Source organism: Marmota marmota, unplaced genomic scaffold (genome assembly GCF_001458135.2).
Source record: "Marmota marmota marmota unplaced genomic scaffold, marMar, whole genome shotgun sequence".
In the NCBI taxonomy this organism is placed as follows: Eukaryota; Metazoa; Chordata; class Mammalia; order Rodentia; family Sciuridae; genus Marmota; species Marmota marmota.
In genome coordinates this window covers 47,368,514-47,391,585 of record NW_025999977.1, presented here as the reverse complement: position 1 = coordinate 47,391,585, position 23,072 = coordinate 47,368,514, and the positions used below count along the sequence as shown (strand labels likewise).

The 23,072-nt window shown below is 37.7% G+C and overlaps 1 protein-coding gene across 1 annotated transcript in view; it reads right to left on the bottom strand.

Moving 5' to 3' along the window:
- The window catches only part of LOC107137479 (cytosolic 5'-nucleotidase 1B), a 27,698-nt gene extending 4,792 nt beyond the window's left edge, over window positions 1-22,906 (bottom strand). The window contains exons 1-9 of the mRNA XM_048804771.1: window positions 22,874-22,906; window positions 20,742-20,831; window positions 19,544-19,698; window positions 17,804-17,977; window positions 17,386-17,713; window positions 17,051-17,218; window positions 15,864-15,993; window positions 13,166-13,288; window positions 12,575-12,759 (exon numbers count right to left, since the gene is read on the bottom strand). Of these exons, the coding sequence (XP_048660728.1) occupies window positions 12,575-12,759; window positions 13,166-13,288; window positions 15,864-15,993; window positions 17,051-17,218; window positions 17,386-17,713; window positions 17,804-17,977; window positions 19,544-19,698; window positions 20,742-20,831; window positions 22,874-22,906 (1,386 nt within the window). The remainder of the gene's footprint in view (window positions 1-12,574; window positions 12,760-13,165; window positions 13,289-15,863; window positions 15,994-17,050; window positions 17,219-17,385; window positions 17,714-17,803; window positions 17,978-19,543; window positions 19,699-20,741; window positions 20,832-22,873) is intronic.
- Window positions 22,907-23,072: the final 166 nt, after the last annotated feature.

Here is a 23,072-nt window from a genome sequence, read left to right as displayed (position 1 = left end):
CGTGGCGCGGCCCAGGCCGCTGTTAGCCCCGGTGATCAACACCGTCTTCCCGTGCATGAGGCCGGGGTCCCCGCCACCGTGCAGCCGGTGGACCCTGGAGCCCACGAACCGCCGGGCCGCCAGCCACAGTGCCCCGCCCAGTGCGGCCAACAGGGCCGTCGCAGTAGCCACCCCCATAGCCTTCCGGGCGGAGGGCTCTCGGGTCCCTACGCTGAGGTTCCGGAGTCAAGCCTGCCACCTGGCGCGAAGAATTCTGGGGCGAACCCAGGAGTCTCCTAACAGTGCGCGTGTGGCATGCTGGGACTTGTAGTTTTCTCCCGAGGGCACCTGATTGGTAGAGAATTCCAGCGGGCTCTCCGTGCCCTCCTTAGACCCTGCTCCCAGCCTGAAGGCCGAGGCCGGCACGTGGGCCGGTGTTGAGGAAGCTGGGTTTATACCTCCTGAAATCCAAGAATGGGGGCCTTTCCTGGGGTAATACCTAATGAATTCTTTATCTATGTCTGTATAGGATGAGAGCATATGCCCCACTCTTAGAGGCATTTATCGTGTTTTCCATTATCGCCTCCCGGAACTTGTAAACTCAGTTGTTTACTTTCACCCTCTGGAGAACGAATGGGCCATGCCAGTTGAATTCTGAGGAACAGCATTTACGAATTTAACCACATAAATCAGTTGGAAATAGAACAGGCCATTGGGTCTCAGACTTAGCATCAGAATCCCCTGGAGAGCTTGCCAGGAAATTAAAAGGAAAACAAAGTTTGGGGCTTCAGTACCAGAGTTTTTAATTCATGAGGTCTAGGATGGGGCCTAGGAATGTGCACTTCTGACAAGCTCCCAAGTAATGCAGATGCCAGAGCTGAACTGGGGTCCTCAGTTTGAGAACCACTCAAGAAGGTCCTTTTGTTAGCCTTTTTTTTATGGCTGTGACCAAAGTTCCTGACAAGAAGAACTTGGAGGAAAGGTGTGTTTTGGTGCACGGTTTCAGTTCATGATTGGCTGACTCCATTGCTCTGGGCTTGGATGAGGCATCATGTCATATAAGAACTTGGCAAAGGACATTACTCTGCTCATGGCAGCCAGGAAGCATTGTCTCAACATGAGCTTTTGGGAGACACTTCATATCCAATTCGTATCTTGGTGCCTGAAGAAAAAGTCACCCTTGAATGATCTTATCTCACACTAGTAGAGGTACAGTGGAAGAATATCGAGCAGACCCACTCAAAAATGCTTCCCTGCTGCCTCCACAGGAGGAGGGCAGAGTGTTTTGTACAATGTAAAATGCTCCAAAAATGTCAGGGGTTAGTACCATAGAGACCCATCTTTAGTTGTTATTCTGACTTTAGACCTGGCAACACTTATAGGCTTCATACATTCATCTACTCACCTACCCAATAATGTGGAGGTCCTGCCTGTGCCCTGTGAAACCCACAGAGAAACAAGACACCATTTTTGTCTGCAGGATGTTTTCTAGCTGGTACAGTCATCTCTCACCCTCACTCCTGATCCACTCAAGATTCTTCAGGAGAAGGAAAAAACAACCTGTGTAGTTTGAAATAACCTCCCTAGCTGATTTTAATAAGCCAACCATCATTCACTTACATCTGGAAAGGATATCACATGCATCTAATAGTCATAATACAAAGAGAACATAGATAAATTCCAGGAGAAGGTGACTTTCTACATACTGAGAATGGAACTCAAGAGGTGGGAAGGCTTGGTGGTGGGATTCTTCCCACTATCGCTGTGGATTATAGAAGGCATCTGGAACAGGAATCAGGAGAGGTGGCCCCTTCTTCTTCCCAATATGAAGCTGTCACTTAAATGCCCAGCCCCAAGCACATCTGTTTCCTCTTTCTGTTCCTTTTTGCCTGTCCACATCTTGCCCATCCTTCAAAGTCCATTTCAGGTCTGTTCTTCCTGACCAGTTCCAGGTTCTATGGATCTCTGCTTCCTCAATTTCATGTGTGACCCTCATTGGCACTAAGGACAAACAGCCTTCTTGTGTTGGCTGTTTGAGTTCCCACATTGGACTTCCTCTACAATACTGTTAATGCTTTCAGTTTCCTAAAGGATATAAGTGCTCAAAATGTGTCACAACTAATATACTTTGTACTGGTTTTCAACAAATTAGGGAGAAGATTAAAAGATGTGTGCCACCTGTGGTGTTTCTCAACTAGAGCCAGGGTGGAATCTTTATGTGAAGGAAGAGTAGAGATGGAGGTAGGCATAGAGAGAGCAGGAAAGAGTATGAGGACAAGAGGAAGAAAATAATCCTTAGATTTGTTATGTAACTGCTGTGTGGCTTATGCCCGGAACTTTATTGAGTGACTAATCCAAAGGCAATGGAAATAATGACAGCTCTTTTTGAATAATGTGTAACAGAGAAGAAAGAAACACATGACTTAAATATCTTGCCGCAGTCCGGCTGCAGCAGAATAATCAGGGGGGTGACGAATAACTTGTGTACGTTGATACAGCAGGAGTGGGAGCCGTTTATTGTAGGACAGGAGCAGTATTTATACATTCCACACAGCTTATCTAATTAGCATAAACTAGATACATCAGTCAACCAATCAGGAATCTCCACACTTAATGGCTCACTTTTGTTACTTCTCAAACCACTCCCTCTGGCATTTTGCCAGGCACCATCCAGACTTGTTTACGAACTCTAACATTCCCCTGGCTAAATGCCAGGTGTTATTTTGACTTGTTTACAGACTCTAACAATATCTGAATTTGAATTTTGGTCCTACCACTTATTAGCTTCACATCCTTGGACGAGCTAATTATTATTTTTGAATTTTAAGTTCCTCATTGAAAGAAAAGGAAGGTAATAATACTATGTAACAAACATTTAATTTGATAAGAAAATGAGATAATACAAAAATCACTAGCTCACTATCCCTAACATATGGTATATTATGGTTACTAACCAATCAAATGTTAATGAAAGTAAGACAAAAATTATAACAGAATGGCAGAGGCCATGATACAACATGTCATGACACATTTTGAAGTGGTGGCCAATTTCCGCCCCCCCTCACACGAATATTGGCCCAACTCGCCTAGTCCAAAGCAGGAGTCTTTGAATATGAAGTTTTATAGTTCAGAGGCAATTCTAAGAAAGTTTCAAAGAACCCTTCTCAGTAGGCTGTGTCTAGAACTTGTCTTACAAAGTGCCCTATCTTACAAAGCTTATATAGTCAGCTGTTTTATTTCCAAATGAAGTGTCAAAACTGGTAAACTCATGCATGTAGAGAGTAACATTTTCATTTCGACTTGTTTTTCAAGAGTATACTTAAAACACATTCCACCTTTGAAAACCACTAATCTAAGGTGATGATGGATAACAATTCATTCTATGTACCAAATTCCAAAAATGAAAGAAAAGGAAGGTAAATACTATGTTACAGAACAAAAATGAGCATTATTCTGTGAAACTAAGAAAGTTTCTGAAACAGCCCCTTAGTCATTCAAGTATTCAAATTCAAAATTTATCCTAAAGAGTCATCATGATTTACACAAAGGCAGGTGCAATGGCATTCAACAGCATTGACAAAGAGAAGTAGCTTGAAGGTTACTTGATAGTTGAAAATGTTGCCCCAGAACATGAAGAGGAAACTTCCAAAAGGAGCTAGTTTTTAGGTCCAAGCTTCTAAAATACCTGATTACTCTAAACATCCAAAGGAAGTTTCCTCTGTAATACTAGAATGTCACTGTTCTTTTTCTTGTTCTCATCGCTAAGTGTGGTATTTTTGGCCAACTCCATAAGGTACATGAGCTGTGATGGTGCCTAATTTCTTTGCCCCTTCAATGTGGAACATCTGGTCATCAAAGAAGATGTGGGGCCGGATCTTCACCAAGATGGGATCTTTAGGGGCTCCCGCAAGAAAAACAGCTTCGTCTATCTCTAGACCCCAGCGGCGAAGAGTCTTCAGCACCCGGGCACCTGAGCTGGCTGCACTTCGGGCTGTAACCAGGTAGGTCCTGATAGGACAAAGTAACCGTTCATCTTTGGCATAAAACTTCTTTTGCAGTCTGCCTAAGTCTTCCAGAAAGCCTTTCAAGGGACCCTGTGAAAGGAACATATGTCACAGCTGTAAACTAGTGAACCAAAGGAAGTCATCACTGAAATAGCAGAGGCTTATAAGAGCTTATACAAAGATCTAATCTAATAGTACATGACATGCAGTGTTACTAGGCTGAAGGAATAATGCTAAAAACTTGCTTTATTTATGTAAATTTATATCCTTATATGCAACCATATTTGCATTCCTGGAATTAAGATAGGATGACCACATGATTTATCATCTAAGTCAAGCTATTTTAGGGCTAGGGCTGTGGCTCAGCAGTAGTGCACTTGCTTGGCATGTGTGAGGCACTGGGTTTGGTTCCCAACACTGCATATAAATAAATAAAATAAAGGTCTATCAACAACTAAAAAAAAATAAAAAAAAGATATTTTAACACGTGAAAGAAACATTCCATAATAATTAAACCAGGACAATAGACATAAACTATTTGTGGCAAAGAGTTATAGATGATCACACTCTAAATTAACTTTAGTTGGTTGCCAAAAGCACTGATTTAAATTTTTCAGAATTGCATATTTTAAAAGTATACTCACTTGTCTAGCATAATGTTGTTTTTTTTAAAAATCTTGGCCTGAATCCAACCTTGTCTTATAGTTTCTTTGTATATTTTCATACCTACTTTCATTTCCACCTTTCTGAATAGTTTTGGCTATATTTCTTGAATAGAGAATAGAACTGAATTTTGCTATGTGATCAAATCTGGAAGTCTTTTTTTAACAATAGATGAGTTTTAATCCCTTTACATTTATTCATATTAGAAATATGCTTTATATGGGTTCTATTTTGTAAGTTTATTACATTTTCTAAGTCTGAAAATTTTAAAAGATTATTCATTAAATGTCTTTATCCTTTGTATGTATATATGTAGGGTTTCTCTAACATTAGAAGCTTTGAATTATCTTCTACTGGTCACATTTTAGGACTCTCAGTCCTCTATTTTTTAAAATCCTTGGTTTATTATACTTTATGATGAGAAATAAAGAAATTAGAGTATTTTTTCAATATTTATCCAATCCTCTACTTATCCATCATATAATTTTTAGTCATTTAATTAATCTTTCTCAGTGTTTACATTTACATTATCAAATATTCCTTTATTTTTAGCAACTTCACATTTTTATTCTTTGATTACTATAGATGAAAACATCAGAATACTTAATATTCTGTAGACTTTCTTTTTTCCATATATTTTTTTTATTTCTCATTGGTTATATAATTACAGCATTGTTAGGACACATAATATTAGCCCCCCCCACATACCTTTTTTGCCATTACTCTAGTCCCTGCAGACCTTTAAATCTATGGTTAAATATATTCTATGCCCATTTGTGCTTTACTCCATCCATTCATCCACATGTTGGAAAAAAATTGTCCTATTCTACTAGTTTTCTCTAGAAAAATTTCATGGAAATAATCCTTGAGAATTTAGTGTGTTTTCAACTGTTTTGGTGGTTTGCTCTGCACTTCAGCTTTTGACTAGATGTAGATTCCATGATTTATATTTTCTCTCCATAAGACCTTTTTTTAAATTTTTTATTTTATTTATTCTAATTTGTAATATGTGACAGCAGAATGCAACTCAATTCATATTACACAAATAGAGCAGAATTTTTCATGTCTCTGGTTGAACACAAGGTAGAGTCACACCCTTCGTGTTTCCAAACATGTACTTAGGGTAATGATGTCTGTCTCATTTCACCATCTTTCCTATCCCCATGCCACCCTTTCTCCTCCCTCACCTTTGCCTTATCTAAAGTTCATCTATTCCTCCTATGCTCCCTCCCTCAATCCCCATTATGAATCAGCATCCTTATATCAGAGAAGACATTCAGTATTTGTTTTTTTGGGATTGACTTACTTCATTTAGCATTATATTCTCCAACTCCATCCATTTACCTGCAAATGCTATAATTTTATTCTCTTGTAATGCTGAATAATATTCCATTGTGTATATATAAGATCTAATAAGTAGTTTTTTTGCTATGGAGTGTGGCTGTTGAAAAGTCTGAGGGAAGCTTAATAACTATCCCCACCCACCCACCACTTATGTTGATTGGTCTGTCTGTGGGCAGACAGCCCAAATAATTATTATTCTTTGAAATCAAATAATTTAATTTGGCTATCTCAGTGATGCTCTATTTCCCTATCAGAAAACACGAACTTATATCTCTAATAATTTAATAATTAATGTATGTTTTAAAATCTGATATCACAAGAATGTTTTCTTGATTTGTATTTTATATAAATTTGATCTTTACTTAACCACACCTCACTCAGTAATTTCAATGTTTTACTTCAGGGATTCCACTTATGCATATGTTGGACTTTCTTTCCCTGGGATCTTTTTCTGCCGTTTTTCTCTCTAAAATATTTTCAATTCTACTCACATTGGCACATTTTGGCACTCTACATTTCACATTTTATCATCTCTTTCCCTGATTATTTCATTTCATTTATATTTTATGATTCTGCTTTATATTAAAGTTTTTGTTGTGGCAAATTCTCACTATCTTCACCTGAACCATGGAAACTTTTCCTAGTGAAAATTCTTCATCCACTATTATTAAATGATGTTATTTTTTGATCTGCCTTTTTCTCCTGGCATCTTTGCTTGTATTCTCTTTTTATTATTTATACCAAAGTAGATGGGTTTTCCTTGGAACTGTTGGTGGTTTGGGGAGACTGACTTTTTAACAATTCAAAGGTTTCCTTTTCTGTTTTTAGGAAACCAAATGTTATCTGGAAACAAGACCTCTTATATTAATATTTACTTGGTTCTACCTTCCTCTGAGGCTGCATATATCCGAATAAGCAAGTAAATTTAACTTCTAAAGGTTAGAAGCATAAGTGGAAAAACTGTGACTCTTTTTCCTTTTATTTGGGAAATACAGTAAAATTGGTGGAGCCACTGTGGTCACAGTTTGTCTTTGATATTCAGAAGCACACTATTCTTGTTACACTGAATACTTTCCAAAGGAATGAAATGGGAATATTGAATTTGTGTAACCATATTCAAACCAGTTATCTACTCATTCTCTTTTACTTCTATTTTTGTGTATGTTTTATAATCTATATATTTGTTCACTACTAAAAGCATATAATTTATGAATAAAATGTGAGACTATTAGGCAAAGTTATTAAAAATACTTTTTTGAGGAGATGTATGATTTAAAATATTTGGGAATCTACCTAAGATGTAGAAAGCCAAAAAGGACTATTCCTACTTTAAGAAAAACACCTGACAATCTGAAAGTATTATAACTTTTCTTCAGTGCATAAGAGAGCTAATATTAAACGGCACCAACTACCATGGAATCTAAGGAAAAACGGGTGTCTTTCCAAGTAAAGATGGGATGAAAGAACTGCTACACCCATGGCAGAGCATTGAGGGAAGAAATAGCAGACACTGTATAAGCAAGAATGAAAAATTCAGGTGATTTAGAAAACACATTAATAAAGGATGGAATCATGAGTACAGAAGCTGTGTGATGCACAGACACCAGTACACACTTTATCAAGGCTTTACTGCCTGGACTTGCCTAGGTGTTTATGAGAAAGATTTCAGGCAGAGTAGGAGACAGAAGAAAGCCATCTTTGGTGGTACAGCCTTGGAAGAGCAGAGCAGCCACTTTGAGAAATGACTGAAATGCGACCTAGTGCCTATATTCCAAGGACTAATAGGCTTCACTACTAGAAAGACTTTAAACATGTTATCCTCCAGGGCACAAGTAAAGATCTACTATGACTGGGAAAGGGTAAAGGAAAAATCTTCTACTCCTGGGGGAGGCAGAAGAATTTATCATAGACCCAGACCATTAGGCATCTTCCTTTACTGGGGGAAAGGCAAAGTCCTTGTCCTTAGAGTCCTAGGAGAGACAGAGCAGGCAGAGAGACAAAGAAGCAACAGCTGGGAATGTAGATTCATCTGAGGCACAGACTTATAGAGAAGGCCTAAAGCTGAAAGTACAGCAGAAAACCCTCAGGGCAAACCTAGCTGCATCTTTAGAACACATTTAATACTAGAAAAATTTGAAGCCTGTGATGCAGTGAAGAAAATCATAGCACAATATCTAAAACCAGCTTAACTCTTGATTACATTGATTCAATATATCATAATAGTTTCTAGTAGAAGAGGAAGAATAACTGTTACAAGGCAAAAATGTTATTCATAAAAGTCTTCACATTCATACACTACAATTAGTAATATCAAATTTTATGAGACCACAAAAAATTGAACAAAACGAAAGTGCAATTCTCTTTTAAGAGAAATAAAAAAGATTAGACTTGGTGATGACCCAAATGTCATAAATATAACAGAAGCAACTGAAGGAGACTATAATTAATATCTCAGCATCTACTTTAAAGTATATAACATGCATGAGGAAAAGAGAGTGTTGAAGGGAAATTCTAGAAATAAAAATGATTTCACAGAAATGAATACTTTTAATGGATATACTAGTAGACTCAACATGGCTAAGAAAAGAATGAATAAACTTGAAAAAATAGATGAATAGAAATTACCCAGACTTAAAAAAATGAATAAAAGGGTGGAGAGAAAGAGAGCAAAACACTGAAATTCTGTGGGACACACACACACACACACACACACACACACACACACACTATTTAAACCGCCTAAATAAAAAATACACAGAAAATCTTGAAGGCAGCCAGGGAGAAATGGATACATACAGAGGACCACAGATAGAAATTTCAGAAAATTTGTTATCAGAACCTATATAGAATGACATTAGAAGACAATGGAAAGACATCTTCAAAGTGCTGAAAGAAAAAATACAGTAAACCCAGAATGCTAAATCCTGTGAAAATAAAATATGTTATTAAAAATAAGGAGAAATGACTTTTCAAGCAAAGGAAAATAAGATTCATTACCAGAAGATTTTTCCTACATGAAATATGAAAAGGTGATCGTGCAAATATTTAAAATAATATGAATATAAAAGACATATTTTTGTCTTATCCTTATTCACTCAAAGATACTTGATTACCAGAATAAAAAGTAGCTAACAGGGTTTTGAGAGTTTATAGATAAAATGTATGAAATCAATGCTACAAATATGGTAGAGTGTTAGATAGTGTTTTGGGGGTACATTGTCATCTTATACAAAGATGATATGTTATCTTATACAAAGATGATATGGTATCATATTGCTCGAGAGTGTATTGTGCATAATCTACCAATATTTGGAAAAACTCAGAATATTTGACAATTAAATAATCTACTTCTAAATAGCTAAAGGATAAGAGTGGAAGACATAAATTAAAAAAAATATTTTGAACTGAATGAAAATTATACCACTTACCAATATTTAGGGAATGTAACTACAGCAGTGTATAGAGGAAACTTCATAAGAAATAAAATGAGGTCTCAAATCAGTGACCTCAGCTTCCACATTAAAAATCTTAGAAACATCTGGTTCATTTTAAAAGATAAATAAAATTGATAAATCTCTGGTGAGAGTGACCAAATAAATCAACAAAGAAATGAAGATACTAATTACTAATATCAGAAATGAGAGAGGGGACACGTCACTAAAGATCCTGTACATAATTAAAGAAAATATAAAAAACCTTTATGTTCATAAAAACAACTTAAGTGAAACTGATGAATTCCTTAAAAGACACAAATTCATAAACACAGAGAAGAAAGGAAATGAAAATATGAATACTAGCTCTGTAGCTATTAAGAAAAATCCAGGTCCAGATGGCTTCTCTAGAAAGATCTACCAAATATTTAAAATAGTTTGCATTATTTTTTATGAGATCAGCATTTCTCTTTGACCAAAATTAGTTCAAGATATTATAAGAAAACTATAGAACTATATTGTTCATGAACATGAAGGCAAAGAAAAATCTAAATTTTAGCAAGTTGAATCCAGCAGTATATAAAAAGGAATATTGCCGCAGTCTGGCTGGGCACAATCAGGAGCCACTTGTCAAAAGAAACTAACTTTATTTTTAGAACCACACACGCCAAACAAAACAGCCTCTCAGGAAAAACCCTCAGAGCCTCAACTGCCACCACCGGCTTTCCACAAGCCTCTCTCTCCCACACAAGCTTCTCTCCACCTCCCCCAATCCTCCTGCTCTTGAGGCTGATTGGCTGGGTCATGTGGGCGGAGCCAAAAAAGTCCCCCAATGAGCAGCTTCGTGGTCTGAAAGGGCAGGGAAACAGCCCAATGAGCATCACCGCAGAGGAGCCAATCAGCTAGATGTTGCTGGGGCCGCTGTGAGCCAATCATCAGCTGGCAGCTGGAAGTTTGCTGGGGCCCCTTCGGCTGTGGCTCTCAACAGAATATCATATGACAACCTGAGTTTATACCAACAGAGCAAAACTGCTTTAACATTTAACATGCACCAATGTAATTTATATATCCATAAACTAGAGAAACCCCATGATTTTCTCAATACATACAAAAATCCAACATCCAATTACAAAAAATAAAAAAAACTAGCAATCGAAGGCAACTCTCTCAAGTTGACAAAGGGATCTAAAAAGAACCTATAGCTAACATGCTTAAGAGTTAAAGATGTTCCCCTAAGGTCAGGTCAAGGAGTTCCACTCTCATCACTATCATTAAACATTGCACTGGATGGACTAGGATGGTAATTAGGCAGAAGAGATAAAGAAAAAACATACAACATAGAAAGATAGAAACAACATTGTCTTCATTCATAGTCACCATTGTTGCCTACTTAGAAAACCTCAAATAAGGGGCTGGGGATGTGGCTCAAGCTGTAGCGCGCTTGCCTGGCATGCATGTGGCCCGGGTTTGATCCTCAGCACCACATACAAACAAAGATGTTGTGTCCACCGAAAACTAAAAAATAAATATTAAAATTATCTCTCTCTCTCTTTAAAAAAAAAGAAAACCTCAAATAATCTACAAAAATGTTATGACTAAAAAGGCAATTTTAACAGGACTGTAGGTTACAAGGTCAGCATACAAAAATCTATTGTGTCTCTGCAATAAATTATTGGACATTAAATATTTTTAAAGTACCAATTTATAGTATGATCAAAACATAAAATGTATAGGTATGAACTAACAAAATATGCAAAATCTGTATTCTGGAAGCTATAAAACACTATGAAATAAAGAAATTTAAAAATTCTAAATGAATGGAGAGATATACCACATCCATGGACCAAAATACTCAATATTTTTGAAGTATTTGTTCTCCCCATATTTAGCTATAAATTCAATAAAAACCCAATGAAAGTTACAACAGGACTTCCCCTCCACCCCAAGATAGATAAGAGCTTTTAAAATCTGTATGAATATGCAAGGAGTCAGTCTATCAAAAACAGTTTTGGAAAAATAAGTCAGAGAACTCATACCAACTGAGTTTAAGACTTACTCTAAAACTATGATAATCAAGACAGTATAGTATTGATGAAAAGATGAATACTTATATCAAAGGAACAGACCAGAAAGCCTTTTCACCAAATAGTGCTAGAACAATCAGTGTATCCATAAGCAGAGAAAATAAACTACAGGCAATACTTTATTTCAACACAATATTAGCTCAAAAGAGATCATGATTGTAAGACCTAAAACTATAAAACTTCTGTACATCAACAGAGAAGACAAAGCTTTGTGACCTGGATTTAGGCAAACATTTCTTAGATAACACATTGAAAGCCTAATTTGTGAGAACAAATTGATAAAACTGACTTTATTATAATTTAAATATCACTTCCCTAGTGTGAGGTTACGAAATAGTAAAACTTTTCAGTTTTTGAACAGTACATTCATAGTTTTATTCATGAAAGCCAAAATAACAATATTTAAGATTATTAAGGTTCAAAGAGAACTGAGGGAAAAAAAAGAAAAACTGAATGACTGAAGAATCATAGCATGAAACTGAATGATTTGATGTTTCAATTTCCTTTGGTTCAGATGTTGTAGGTTTTTTCATTTCGTATATTGATTTTAACACTTCAGTTCATGGATGGGTTCTTGAAATGTAAATATTTACTTTCAGTTTGATTAAGTATTCACAATTTGCACTTTTGAGATTCATATTTGATTCAGTTCAAACTCTTAGTCTTGTTATTTTCTCAATTAAGTGATGTCTTTTTTGAGAGAAACAAGTGTTTACTGATCTAGTAGAAATTATCTTAATATTTTGAGAATCTATTATGTGGAAATGTGTATTGGTGGGTGGTGTTTCCTCTGTCACTCATAATTTGGAGGGGGTGAACTCATTATCATGGGATGATCACAGAAGTATTTCTAAAAGATAGTTAAAAGACTCTTAAATTAAAAAAAAAAATGTCAGCAGTGGATGCTTCAAAGTGAGGAATTCCCAGATGAAAAGAGAAAACTGCAAGGACGAAACAGGGAAGAAGGGACTGCCAAAAATAATTTAAAAAGCTATCATAATGAACAAATATTTATATCCTTATGTTGGAAAATCAGTACATCAAAATTAATCAGAGCTCATGTACCTACCTGAGCAAGCGGCTTATTTTCAAATAGTGTTTCATGTTGAAAGAATTTGTCCAGCCCGTGCTCTTTGGCAATTTGTTCAGACTCATCAGAGAAGAGGACAGCATCCCCATCAAAGGCCACACGGAGCTGTGTGTCACAGTAAGACATATCTTTGGCTCCATCAAACATTGTTGCAGAGGCAATACCTGACAGATCATGGGGATCTATTAATACTCTGTAGGGCCATGAGTTTTAGTTTCTCCCACCAACCAAAAACAAACCCCAAACCAAACCAAAACAAAACGAAAACAAATGCCCTCCCAACCTCATTTCCTCTCTAGCTATTATCTGATGAGACAACTCCTCTCCACCAACACACATCTCAGAACAGAGGCCTATCATTACCTGTTTCAATAGGAGTGGGAAGTACAAAATAGATTGTGGGTCAGTCACTAAGGAGGTCCCCCCCACCTCCAGGAAAGTCAGAGCTCTAAAGGACAAGCATAAGGGCTTCCAAGTGTGGAAACGCCTTAGACGACCCAAGACCTAAGCCACATCATCCTATGTGAATCATCAGTGCAGAGCTCTTTACTAACTAGAGGGTTAAAATACCTTCTTGTATTGCTTCTTGGACTTTTTCAGAATCCGCAGAAAGATACAAGTTGGTAAGATATGCCTTCAAATAGCCAATGGGACTTTTTCCACCAGTCAAACAGAAGCGGTCAATTAGTAGGCCTATTATTAGGCAAGAAAAACTTTGTTATGACCCAGACTAAAGACCATTCACTGTAAATCAATGAAAGTTACCTTACGAATAACTGAGTTTATTTTTAAATCCAAGTAAGTTCATTTGTACATCTAAATGAAAATTACTATGGAAATAATTAAAGTTTAAAATTACTTTCATAGCATTAATATTGAAAATTTTTCTCAGGTATTTTATAAAATAGGGAATGTTTTTTGATGTATTATAGTTTTTTAAAAGCATTTTCATATAGAACATGCTGGTTTATTCTCACAACAGCATGCCAGATATTATCCTTATCACAGAAAAGGATAATGAGACAAAAAGACCTGTCTAACCCACCCATTCACTTGCATAGGGCAGACTTGAGGTATTTGCCTCTTGTTTAGACTACAGCAGTGTGCTCTTTTTGTTGCATTGTGACCTCCTTACTTGATAAAAAGGGGTCATCAAGTATGGCTCTATTTTAAGTACCATTCTTCAGTAGCAATACAATAGTAATAATAAATAATGCTAGGATTTAAACTATTTTCCAAGAACAATAAAATATTTGAAATTGTCACTCTTTTCTGACTTGAAACTTTTAATGAAATTATTAGTAGACTCAACATTTATATACTATTAAATGCCTTTCATATCAACAATTAAAAATATACTGCCTATTGGTGATAAGTTTGTAAAATAGACATCTAGCCACTAATACTATGGATAAAAGAATAAATTGGTTAATTTTTCTAGAAAGTTAATTTGACAATACCTATTAAGAGCTTTTAGAAGTCTGAAATACTACCTAGGATTCCTTTCTTTCAGGTGTTTATCCTAAGGAAATAATATGAAATACTGATAAAAATTTATATTAAAAGATCTTAAGTCAGGGTTATTCATTTTTGTTCTTTGTGATACTGGGTATTGAATCCAGCCTTGGAGCATGCTAGGCAAGTGCTCTGCCACTGAGCTATATTCCCTACTTAGCTCAGGGTTATATATGAAAGCAAAACATGTTCAATAATGTGAGTATAGTTAGGTGAAGTATAATATCATGCATATAATAAAATATTATATATCTATTCAGAGTCTTTTGTAGATCTATAAGAAGCTGGGTAGATGCATGCAATATAAAGTAAGCTATCAGTTGAGTCAGCTGTTTTACACTGTAGGGTCAAAGGGAGTGGGTGGGATCCATCAACAGTAGGGGTGAAGTATGGCTGCTTTCATGCTAAGAAAATACTTTTACTTTTTCACATGAACTAATGTTGGGTATAAGTGACACAAAAGCAGACCCTACAAATCTGTAAATTATTAATTTAATGATCCAGAAAATATTTGGTGACACTAGGTTTTCAGAAATGATTAAAATATTGTTCCTTTTCAAAAGGAGATCACAGTTTCCTGAAAAGCTGTGTATGTAAAAAGTTATAACAAAGACCACAGCAGAGAAAGTACTAACTAATTCTGGTGAAAAATTGTTAGTTTATCAATAAGGTTTCATGAAAAAGTTGTGCACAATTGGCTCATTGGGAGATTTCATATTTAAATAACTGATTCCTTATGCTTCCAAATTCAGCAGACTCAATGTGGTGAGGGATGGATAAACCTATATCACCTACTAAATCAAATAAGACCACGTGTCTTAAAAATAGTAGTTTTTCATTTTTTGAATGATTACTGTATGCCACTCATTTATGCTAAATCTTTTATATACATTTTCTCTTTTCATTCTTAATTCTATGAAGGCTGCATTTTTTAAAAGGAAAAATTTTAAAACTATGTCTCAGTAAGATAGTAATCTTATAATTAGGGTAATATAAAATAAAACACAATAACTTAAACCCAGTAATTAACCCAAAATATATTTTGATTATTTATAAATATGCCCAATCTAAACCTAAAATTTAAGAGTATACAATTTAAACCTGATTTTGACTTAACATGCCAACAAGACTGGATCTATCCCTTAGAAAAATGGATAGTGGTACACCAAATAAAAAGTCAGATAATTTCAAAGTAAGGAAAATGGAAACTTTAGGAAAAAGTGATACACTGATGGAAATGCTCTGGAGACTAGAGCAAATCAAATTTTCCATGTAAAGGAATCAAGACACTTTTACTGGCATGAGTATGGATTTGATGTATGGAAGAGAGAACAGTCAGGAGAATCAGATTTTTAAGAGGAAAGGAGAGGTGAAAACCTTTAAACCCTTAACATGGATATGTGGTGAACAAGAAGTTTGATCAGGCAGAGAAAGCTTTTGGGTTGATGGCCCCTTGAAGTCAAGTTCAGAAGTGAAAAACATAAAACAGAAATATATTGCAGGGCCTGGGATTAAGACTTTGAAATTCACACTTGACAAGTTAAGTCCAGAGCTTTGAGCCCAACTCTGTGCTGAAGTTAAAAATGAACATGGCCTTTCTGCTTCTGACATAGGCAAATAAACATTCCTCACTCAGGAGGGGGTGTCGGTATCAAAGATACTGCATTGGTTAGGCCACAGTTTAGCAAAATAACATGGCTTCTCTCTTCCAAAGCTATGAGCTGGTCTTCCACATGGTATTTATTTTACTTACTATAGTGATTGACGCTGTTTATAAGCCGCACTCCCACTTGGGCATGGTTATTAGTCATCAGTACAATATCAAATAATTCCTGATCATCAGGATACAGATCTCGGAGTCTAGCATTGACATGCTGCAGTGCCTGCAGGTTATAAACAAGGATGTAAGTAAAGAGGCACAGGCAAGGTGGGCCTTGGGAGGCTGGAGAGGAAGCACCTCATCAGGATCAGATTCAAGCTTTGAAGAGTCTTCACTAAGAGATTGTGGCTCCTTCATGTCAAGTTTATACCATTCATTTCTGTATTTTCCACCTCCCATACATAGGACCACTGTTAATGTTCACATTTAATGTGTTCAAACATCACACATTTAGTTTATTAGAATTATCTCTGGGGGATAGATAGAAGGATCAGGCTAACCTTTTTTATGCTTTGTTTGTTTTAATTTGTAAAATCTGCCCTTATGATAATCTAACCATTATTTTTTTTTTACTGTGAAAAATATGGAACGCTTTAGGAATTTATACATCATTTTGTACAGACGCCACAATGATCATCTTCTGTGTGTTCCAATTTTACCATACCTACTGCAAGGGAATATTATTTTTAAAACATGGGTCTTTAGGTTTGGGATTTCCTCTCATGCTTCTACTGGGGTTCCATAAGTTCTTTCTACCTACAACTCCTAGAGGTGTCATTTGTTTTTGCATGGCTATGTTATTGTGTAATAACTGTGTAAATTACACAGAGGAACTGTTATGAGTGCTATATATTCAGTGAATGATCATGCCCCTCAGTACCAGAAACATCTTCATTTTCTTAATTTTTATTTTTGTGACCAGAGCAGCTAAAGTGACTTTCATCCCATTTTAATAAGATGTTTTATTTCTACTCAGGATTATAAACTCATTATTGCTTCTTAATAGGAAAGGCAACGTCCCACATCTAGGACTATGGGCTAAAGTCCCATAAGTGAAAACCTAAGGTCAACTGGGGCAATAATCATAGGTAAGGCACATTAAAAATTTTTATAATGTTCAATTTACTAGAATTATCTCTGGGGGTAGGTAGAGAGAAGGACCTAGGAACGTGACAAAAATCGTCCAGAAAATTTAGGGGGAACTGGTAGAGTTCCCAAAGGTGGGCCCTGGTCCTTCTCTCGCAGTCCATGGTCCTGGCAGAGCCAGACATCTTTAGTACCTTGACAAAGCGGAACGCGGGCCCGGGAGTCAGGATGACGTTCTCATTGGTGAGCTGATATTCCATGTACTTTTCCAGACCTTCTTCCTCATAGATTCTCCTGTCATCCACCATGTTAAAGAGTGCCCGAGATGACATAGCGATGGTGATGGCGTTCTTGGGTTTGGGCTGCAAAGAAGGGCAAGGACAGGAGGAGATATCAACAGACAGAGGGACTGCACAGGAGCCGGTGGGGTGGGAAGAACCTGAACTGTCTTGGCTATGCAATGGACTAGAGGGAGGTTGTGGGGCTGGAGGAGGCACTCCTGGGGTACCTGCACTGGGGGCCTGCTCACCGGCCGTGGGCGCGAGGAACTGGGGATTTTCTCGTACAGCAGCTTCACGGATGCCCAGTACGCCTCATCTATCTCGTCTTCCTCCTGCAGCTTCTGCTGTTGCATTTCCGACATACAGTCGAGATCCATCTGGATGGAGGTAGGGTAGTGCGTGCGAAGCTGGGAATAGGCCTTCCACTCGGTGGGAGTCAGGCGCGAATATTCCCGCGGCTGCACGTGCGAGTCTCGTGAGTCGCTGGGTGTGTCCCGCGCCAGAGTGTTCCGGTTATCACGGACATCACGCCCAAAGCTTTGAGCCCAGGCTTCTGGAGGCTCATACTTCTTGCGCCTGATGCTGGACTCTGGCTCTGGGAGTGCGGGAGCATCATATTTCTTGCGCCTGCTGGCCTCAGACCCTGGGGGCGTGGGGCCATCGTACTTCTTGCGCCTCTGGCTGGACTCTGGTTCGGGGGGCGTGGGAGGCTGCGATTCGAGAGGCATTTCTGGCTCTGGCTGCGTTTTGGGCATTGGTGGAGAGGGTTCTGGCGAAGCCTGTGGTGGTGGAAAGTCCTCCTGGCTGGGGGAAGTAGATGAAGTTCGGGAGGTTGTGGAGCTGTTTTGGAGCTAGAGCAAGAAAATTGGTGCCTGGATTCAAGGTTTCATCCAGATCCTTATCCCCATCTCAGCCCAACTCTGATAAAGGAAAGCTGTCTATTTTGTCTGGTCTGGTCTAAGAGGAATCATGGTTCATCTAAGCTCCTTTAAATAGACCCTAAAGGGGTCAGGCATTTCTAGTCATTAGGAATTTCATATTTCTGTTAAATAGACACACACTGCTTTCATTGTCCCCTAGCTTCCCCATCAGCACCTCACAGATGCATCTGGCAGCATCACCTTTTTTGGTTGTAAGTAGTTAAGATATAGGTCCTTTTCCTCACCCTCAGGCAGGTGGCACACAGTTTGCAAGGTTCTGCCCTTGCCTGCCATGTACCTGCCTAGACAGAGGCCTCTGAAAGACCTTGAGTAACAGATCTTGCTTGGCCAGTACCTCACTTTGTGGCCTCTAGTTATCTCCATGTGCAAGCTGGGCCAGACCTTCCTACCAGAACTCTTCACCTGGCATAGAGAGGGCCTGTCTCCCTATTTGCCATGTGAATAATGCAGGAGCTAAGACTGGGGAAGCAAATACCTTTCACTGCCTTTACAGTAACCTGCAGCAGCTCAGTAGCAGAAAACCCTTTTCCTCAATAGGTAGGAACCATTCTTGAGAAGGGACTTTTCTACTAAGGTGTGTAAGAAATTATTACACATCCATATATTTTACAGTTTTTATGATTGTTTCACATGTAACTCAAAGGGAAGTTCTTGATGAGATTGTTGAGCCCAGCCTGACAGAGATAGATAAATGAATACATGTGTGAATACATATTCTTCCAGTAACTAGATATTTATTTTCTCTGCATCTGAAAAAAAATTATCTATATATACATATATGTGTGTGTGTGTGTGTGTGTATACACACACACACACACACACACACACACATATATATATATATAGATAATTTTTTTTCAGATGCAGAGAAAATAAATATCTAGTTACTGGAAGAATATGTATTCACACATGTATTCATTTATCTATCTCTGTCAGGCTGGGCTCAACAATCTCATCAAGAACTTCCCTNGTGTGTGTGTGTGTGTATACACACACACACACACACACACACACATATATATATATATATATATATATATATATATACATACATATACATGTATATACATATACTTTTACTTATGTGATCAGGCCTAGTTAAGGGGCGAAAGCACACACAATCCAATGGGATTAATTTTTTGTCTTTTAACCTTTCTATATCCTCTTCTGAGAGCCAAGGGTACTCAATGAATTTTTGTTGAATAGATGAAGAAAGGTAAGAGAAAATGTGCAAGCTCTAGACATAGAAACTCCTGAGTTGTAATCTGACCTCTACCACTTAGTTACTACGAAACCTTCAGCAAGTTGATTCCTCAATTTCCTCAGTGATAAAATGGGAGCTTATGAGAGAGTTTTTGTTATAGTTAAATTAACTAAAAAAACAAAGTATAGAGGGATAGGGCATGGCATGTAGAAAGCTTCAATAGATGTAAACCATTATTGTTTTTAATTTGCTTCCCCCCACCCTTTCATCTCTAGTTTTACCTTAAGACTGGTGTTCCTGCTTCTTGACTCCTCTACTGATGGAGGCTTGGTGGATGGGCTCCGAGATGTCCTAGACCACTGACTTCGTACCACACTTGCTCGAGAGTCTGGCTTCTGCAATGATTCTTGGGATCCCTAAAGGAGATAAGAGAGGCAGGATGTGTTTCCCCACCACTTGTTGCTTCTGTGTGCATATACCTACAGAATAGTTATATCAGGCTAAAAATAACAGCAACCATTGAAAAGGCCCCTGGCCTCTGTGACCTTTAATTCAACCTAAGTCCTGTGCACTGTTGTAGCTCTGGCCCAACCCTAACTTCTGTATGAAGCTTAAGTTACCAAGGCTCCAAGTCTGATAGCCTCCTGTTTTTTCAACCATGATTCTCCTTTTATAATACTTAGTACAGCTGAACATCTTTCCTCCATTTCGCCCATTTCCTCTCTTAAGGATAATCTATGAGTCCATACTAGAAAAATTACCTGATGGGTTTGCTGGTGTTTGTCTGCAGCAGGGTTCTAAAGTAACCGCCTAAAAGGGCATAAAGCCCCCTGGCCTTCCTGTGGGCGGAGTCCATGGAGAGACAAGTGGAAGAGTTTCTGTTCCCCACATCCTTCCCCTTCCCAGATTGCCTGGGGCTCCCCTCCCAAATCAGGTCATGCAATCTCTGCTCACCCTCATCATGGTGATCTGCCGGCCCTGCTCCCACAACAGGCACACGTGAATATAAATACGTATTGTGCGGCAGGGGCTAGTTCCCTCAGCTGCACAAAGGCAGCGTCTACACGACGGGTGACCCCGCATGGGGCAACATCTCAGCGGGTGATTCGGATAGACTGCATGCCTCATCTGAAAGATTGTGCAGAAAACGATCAATGTGATGGCCAGACTCCCATTCCCTCCCTGATCTGACAGAGGCCAGTCTCCTGTCTGCTGAGTGGAGGAGGCTGCTGTAGTTTTTACACCACATATTCTGCATAAACTGCCGGATGTGGACGCTAGGGGAAGATGAGGTCCGCGTCTCCTAAGTTTGTTCTTAGCCTTCTCATGAGGACATTACTTATCCCTTACTACAGATATCAGCAGCTCAGTTTTCTCTCCAGGAATTCCCCTGCCTCTTGGAATTTGCCATTGCGCCTTCTGCTCCTTGTTTTCCTCAAAGGCGCAGAGTTCAGCTCACCTGATTGCTTAGCCGAACTCCCGACTTTTCAGTTTCCTTTCTTTTTTCTCCTTCTAGACTCTCTTTTGATTGCCTCATCCCATTCTCATTCTTCATATAAAAACAAAAAAATACTTATTAATTTTTAAGCTCAGGGGCATTAGAAATTTTGGGTTTGGGAATAAAAGGATAACTACAGAATTTTTCTCCTTGCTAATATAAAAGTATGAACTTTAGACCTTATGTTTTCCCCATTCTAACAAGCCTGGATAAAAGTAACACATTTTATAAATATGAATTACACAAATCATTTTTATAAAAATTTGTTGGTTCATAGGTTTGAAATATTGACACATTTATCACTTAATTATTCTTACATGGGAAATGCTATGGGAGGATTTTCCAGGGTTCAGCAGAGTTTGGATTTAAATATGACCTTGTTTGTACAGAGCTGTTTTTTCCCCCTTCATTTCCTCTGAAAGTTGCTACTTATGGAACTTTTCACTTTGCCATATAGAATTGAAAATTTCCATTTTCATTTTCCTTTTTTTAATGGTATAATTATCTTTAAATTCCTTGAATATATTAATAACAGCTATTTTTTATGCATTGTAATTTTACATAATAGTGGGATACATTATGGCATTCGTATATGCACATAGCATAATTTAATAATTCTCACTCCCTAGCATATTCCCTATTTGTTTTCTTAATTATTCAAGTGCCAGGGTTCTGGGTATCTGAGCCTCAACAATATTATTATGAGTCTTAATAATGAGAACTTTCATTCTGTAAAGATTTATTATAGACATTTTCTGTTCTTACTGTCAAATTACTTTCAGCATTGAGAGCATTTCCTTATTAAAAAATTAATAAGGAAAACCACATGGGAGAAAAGAAGATAACTCACTCTACAGAAACCTATTCAAACATTCATGTCTTAATTTTCCATTGGGAGAGAAACTTAGCAACTGTTTACATTGTTTCAAGTAATTCAATACCATTGATGTGACCAAGATTAGTGTCATTTATCTGTTTAAGGAGCTTAACTTGAAGATCAGACCAAGGTCCTTCAGAAGCCATCTCTGTTCATCCATTTATGCTGTGTGCCTTGGACCAGGAATGTGTCATCAGTGTTAATTGAATAAGAATATGATCCCAGAGAATGACTTAGCTACATGGCTCTCAAACTAATTCTAAAATCTTTTCATCACCACTGCCATATCAGTCACCATAATATCCTATCATTTCTAACTCCAAAAGATATTTATTTATTTATTTTTTTTCTTTCTTTTTTTTTAAATTTTTTATTGTTGGTTGTTCAAAACATTACAAATTTCTTGATATATCATATTTCACACTTTGATTCAAGTGGGTTATGAACTCCCATTTTTACCCCATATACAGATTGCAGAGTTCCTTTCTCTCTCTTTACTATTACTTTATTGCAGGCTTCTTATCATAGTTCTTAGATTATGGCCTTTGAACGGATTTCATGGCCTCAAATCCTTCCCATTTCTAAGTCTGTCAAGCTTATTATAAAATGTAAATCTGATTATGCTTCATTCCCGATAAACTATTTACTTGGTTAGACAGACCAGGAGCCTTGTAATGCACTCCTGTCCATCTCCAACTTGTTCAACTCTTTCAGGTTCTACAGATGCCAAATGACTTGTATTTGCCCACATGCCACCCTGGACTCCTTGTAATGCCCTCTTCCTTTAGTCATCTTTGAAATTCAGCTTAGTGTTGCCTGGGGGCAGATCACAGAGGTAAACATTGTCTGTACTGTAAAGTTTGTACTGTCTGTGTCTTTTGTCCAAACTTTGCTGAGCACTGAATTTTGTTTTATGGGTTTCTTCTTGGTCTTTCTATGCTGTGCATTCTTCAGAGACAGACATTGGGTGTTTACTTCTTACCATTTAAGATCATGTGCTCAAGAAGATCCGACTTACTGAATTGAGTTAGTCTGTAAATGTTAATCTATTGTTTTCCTGTCTTAGTTTCCTTTTCTTCTACCTCTGCTTTCCTCTACATAGAGCCATTATCTGAAATTATTTGTTTTCTGCAGGGCATTCCCTGAGGTGAAGGGTAGATTAACATTTACATTTCCTCAGCTTATTGGTAAGGGTCTAGGCATTTGGTTCACTCACTTTCTTTTTCTGTTTCAAAGATGTTTGACTCATTTCTTTAACTTGAAATTCTCTTGTTGTTACGCAGGATTTTGTCTCTTCAGCTCCATTTCCTATTGCTTCCCATGCTCAGTCTGGCTCTGCATTTAGAATGTCAAATTTGTGACATCACATGTGGTTCCATAGTAACAAACTGTGCAGACATAACTAGACTTTAAAA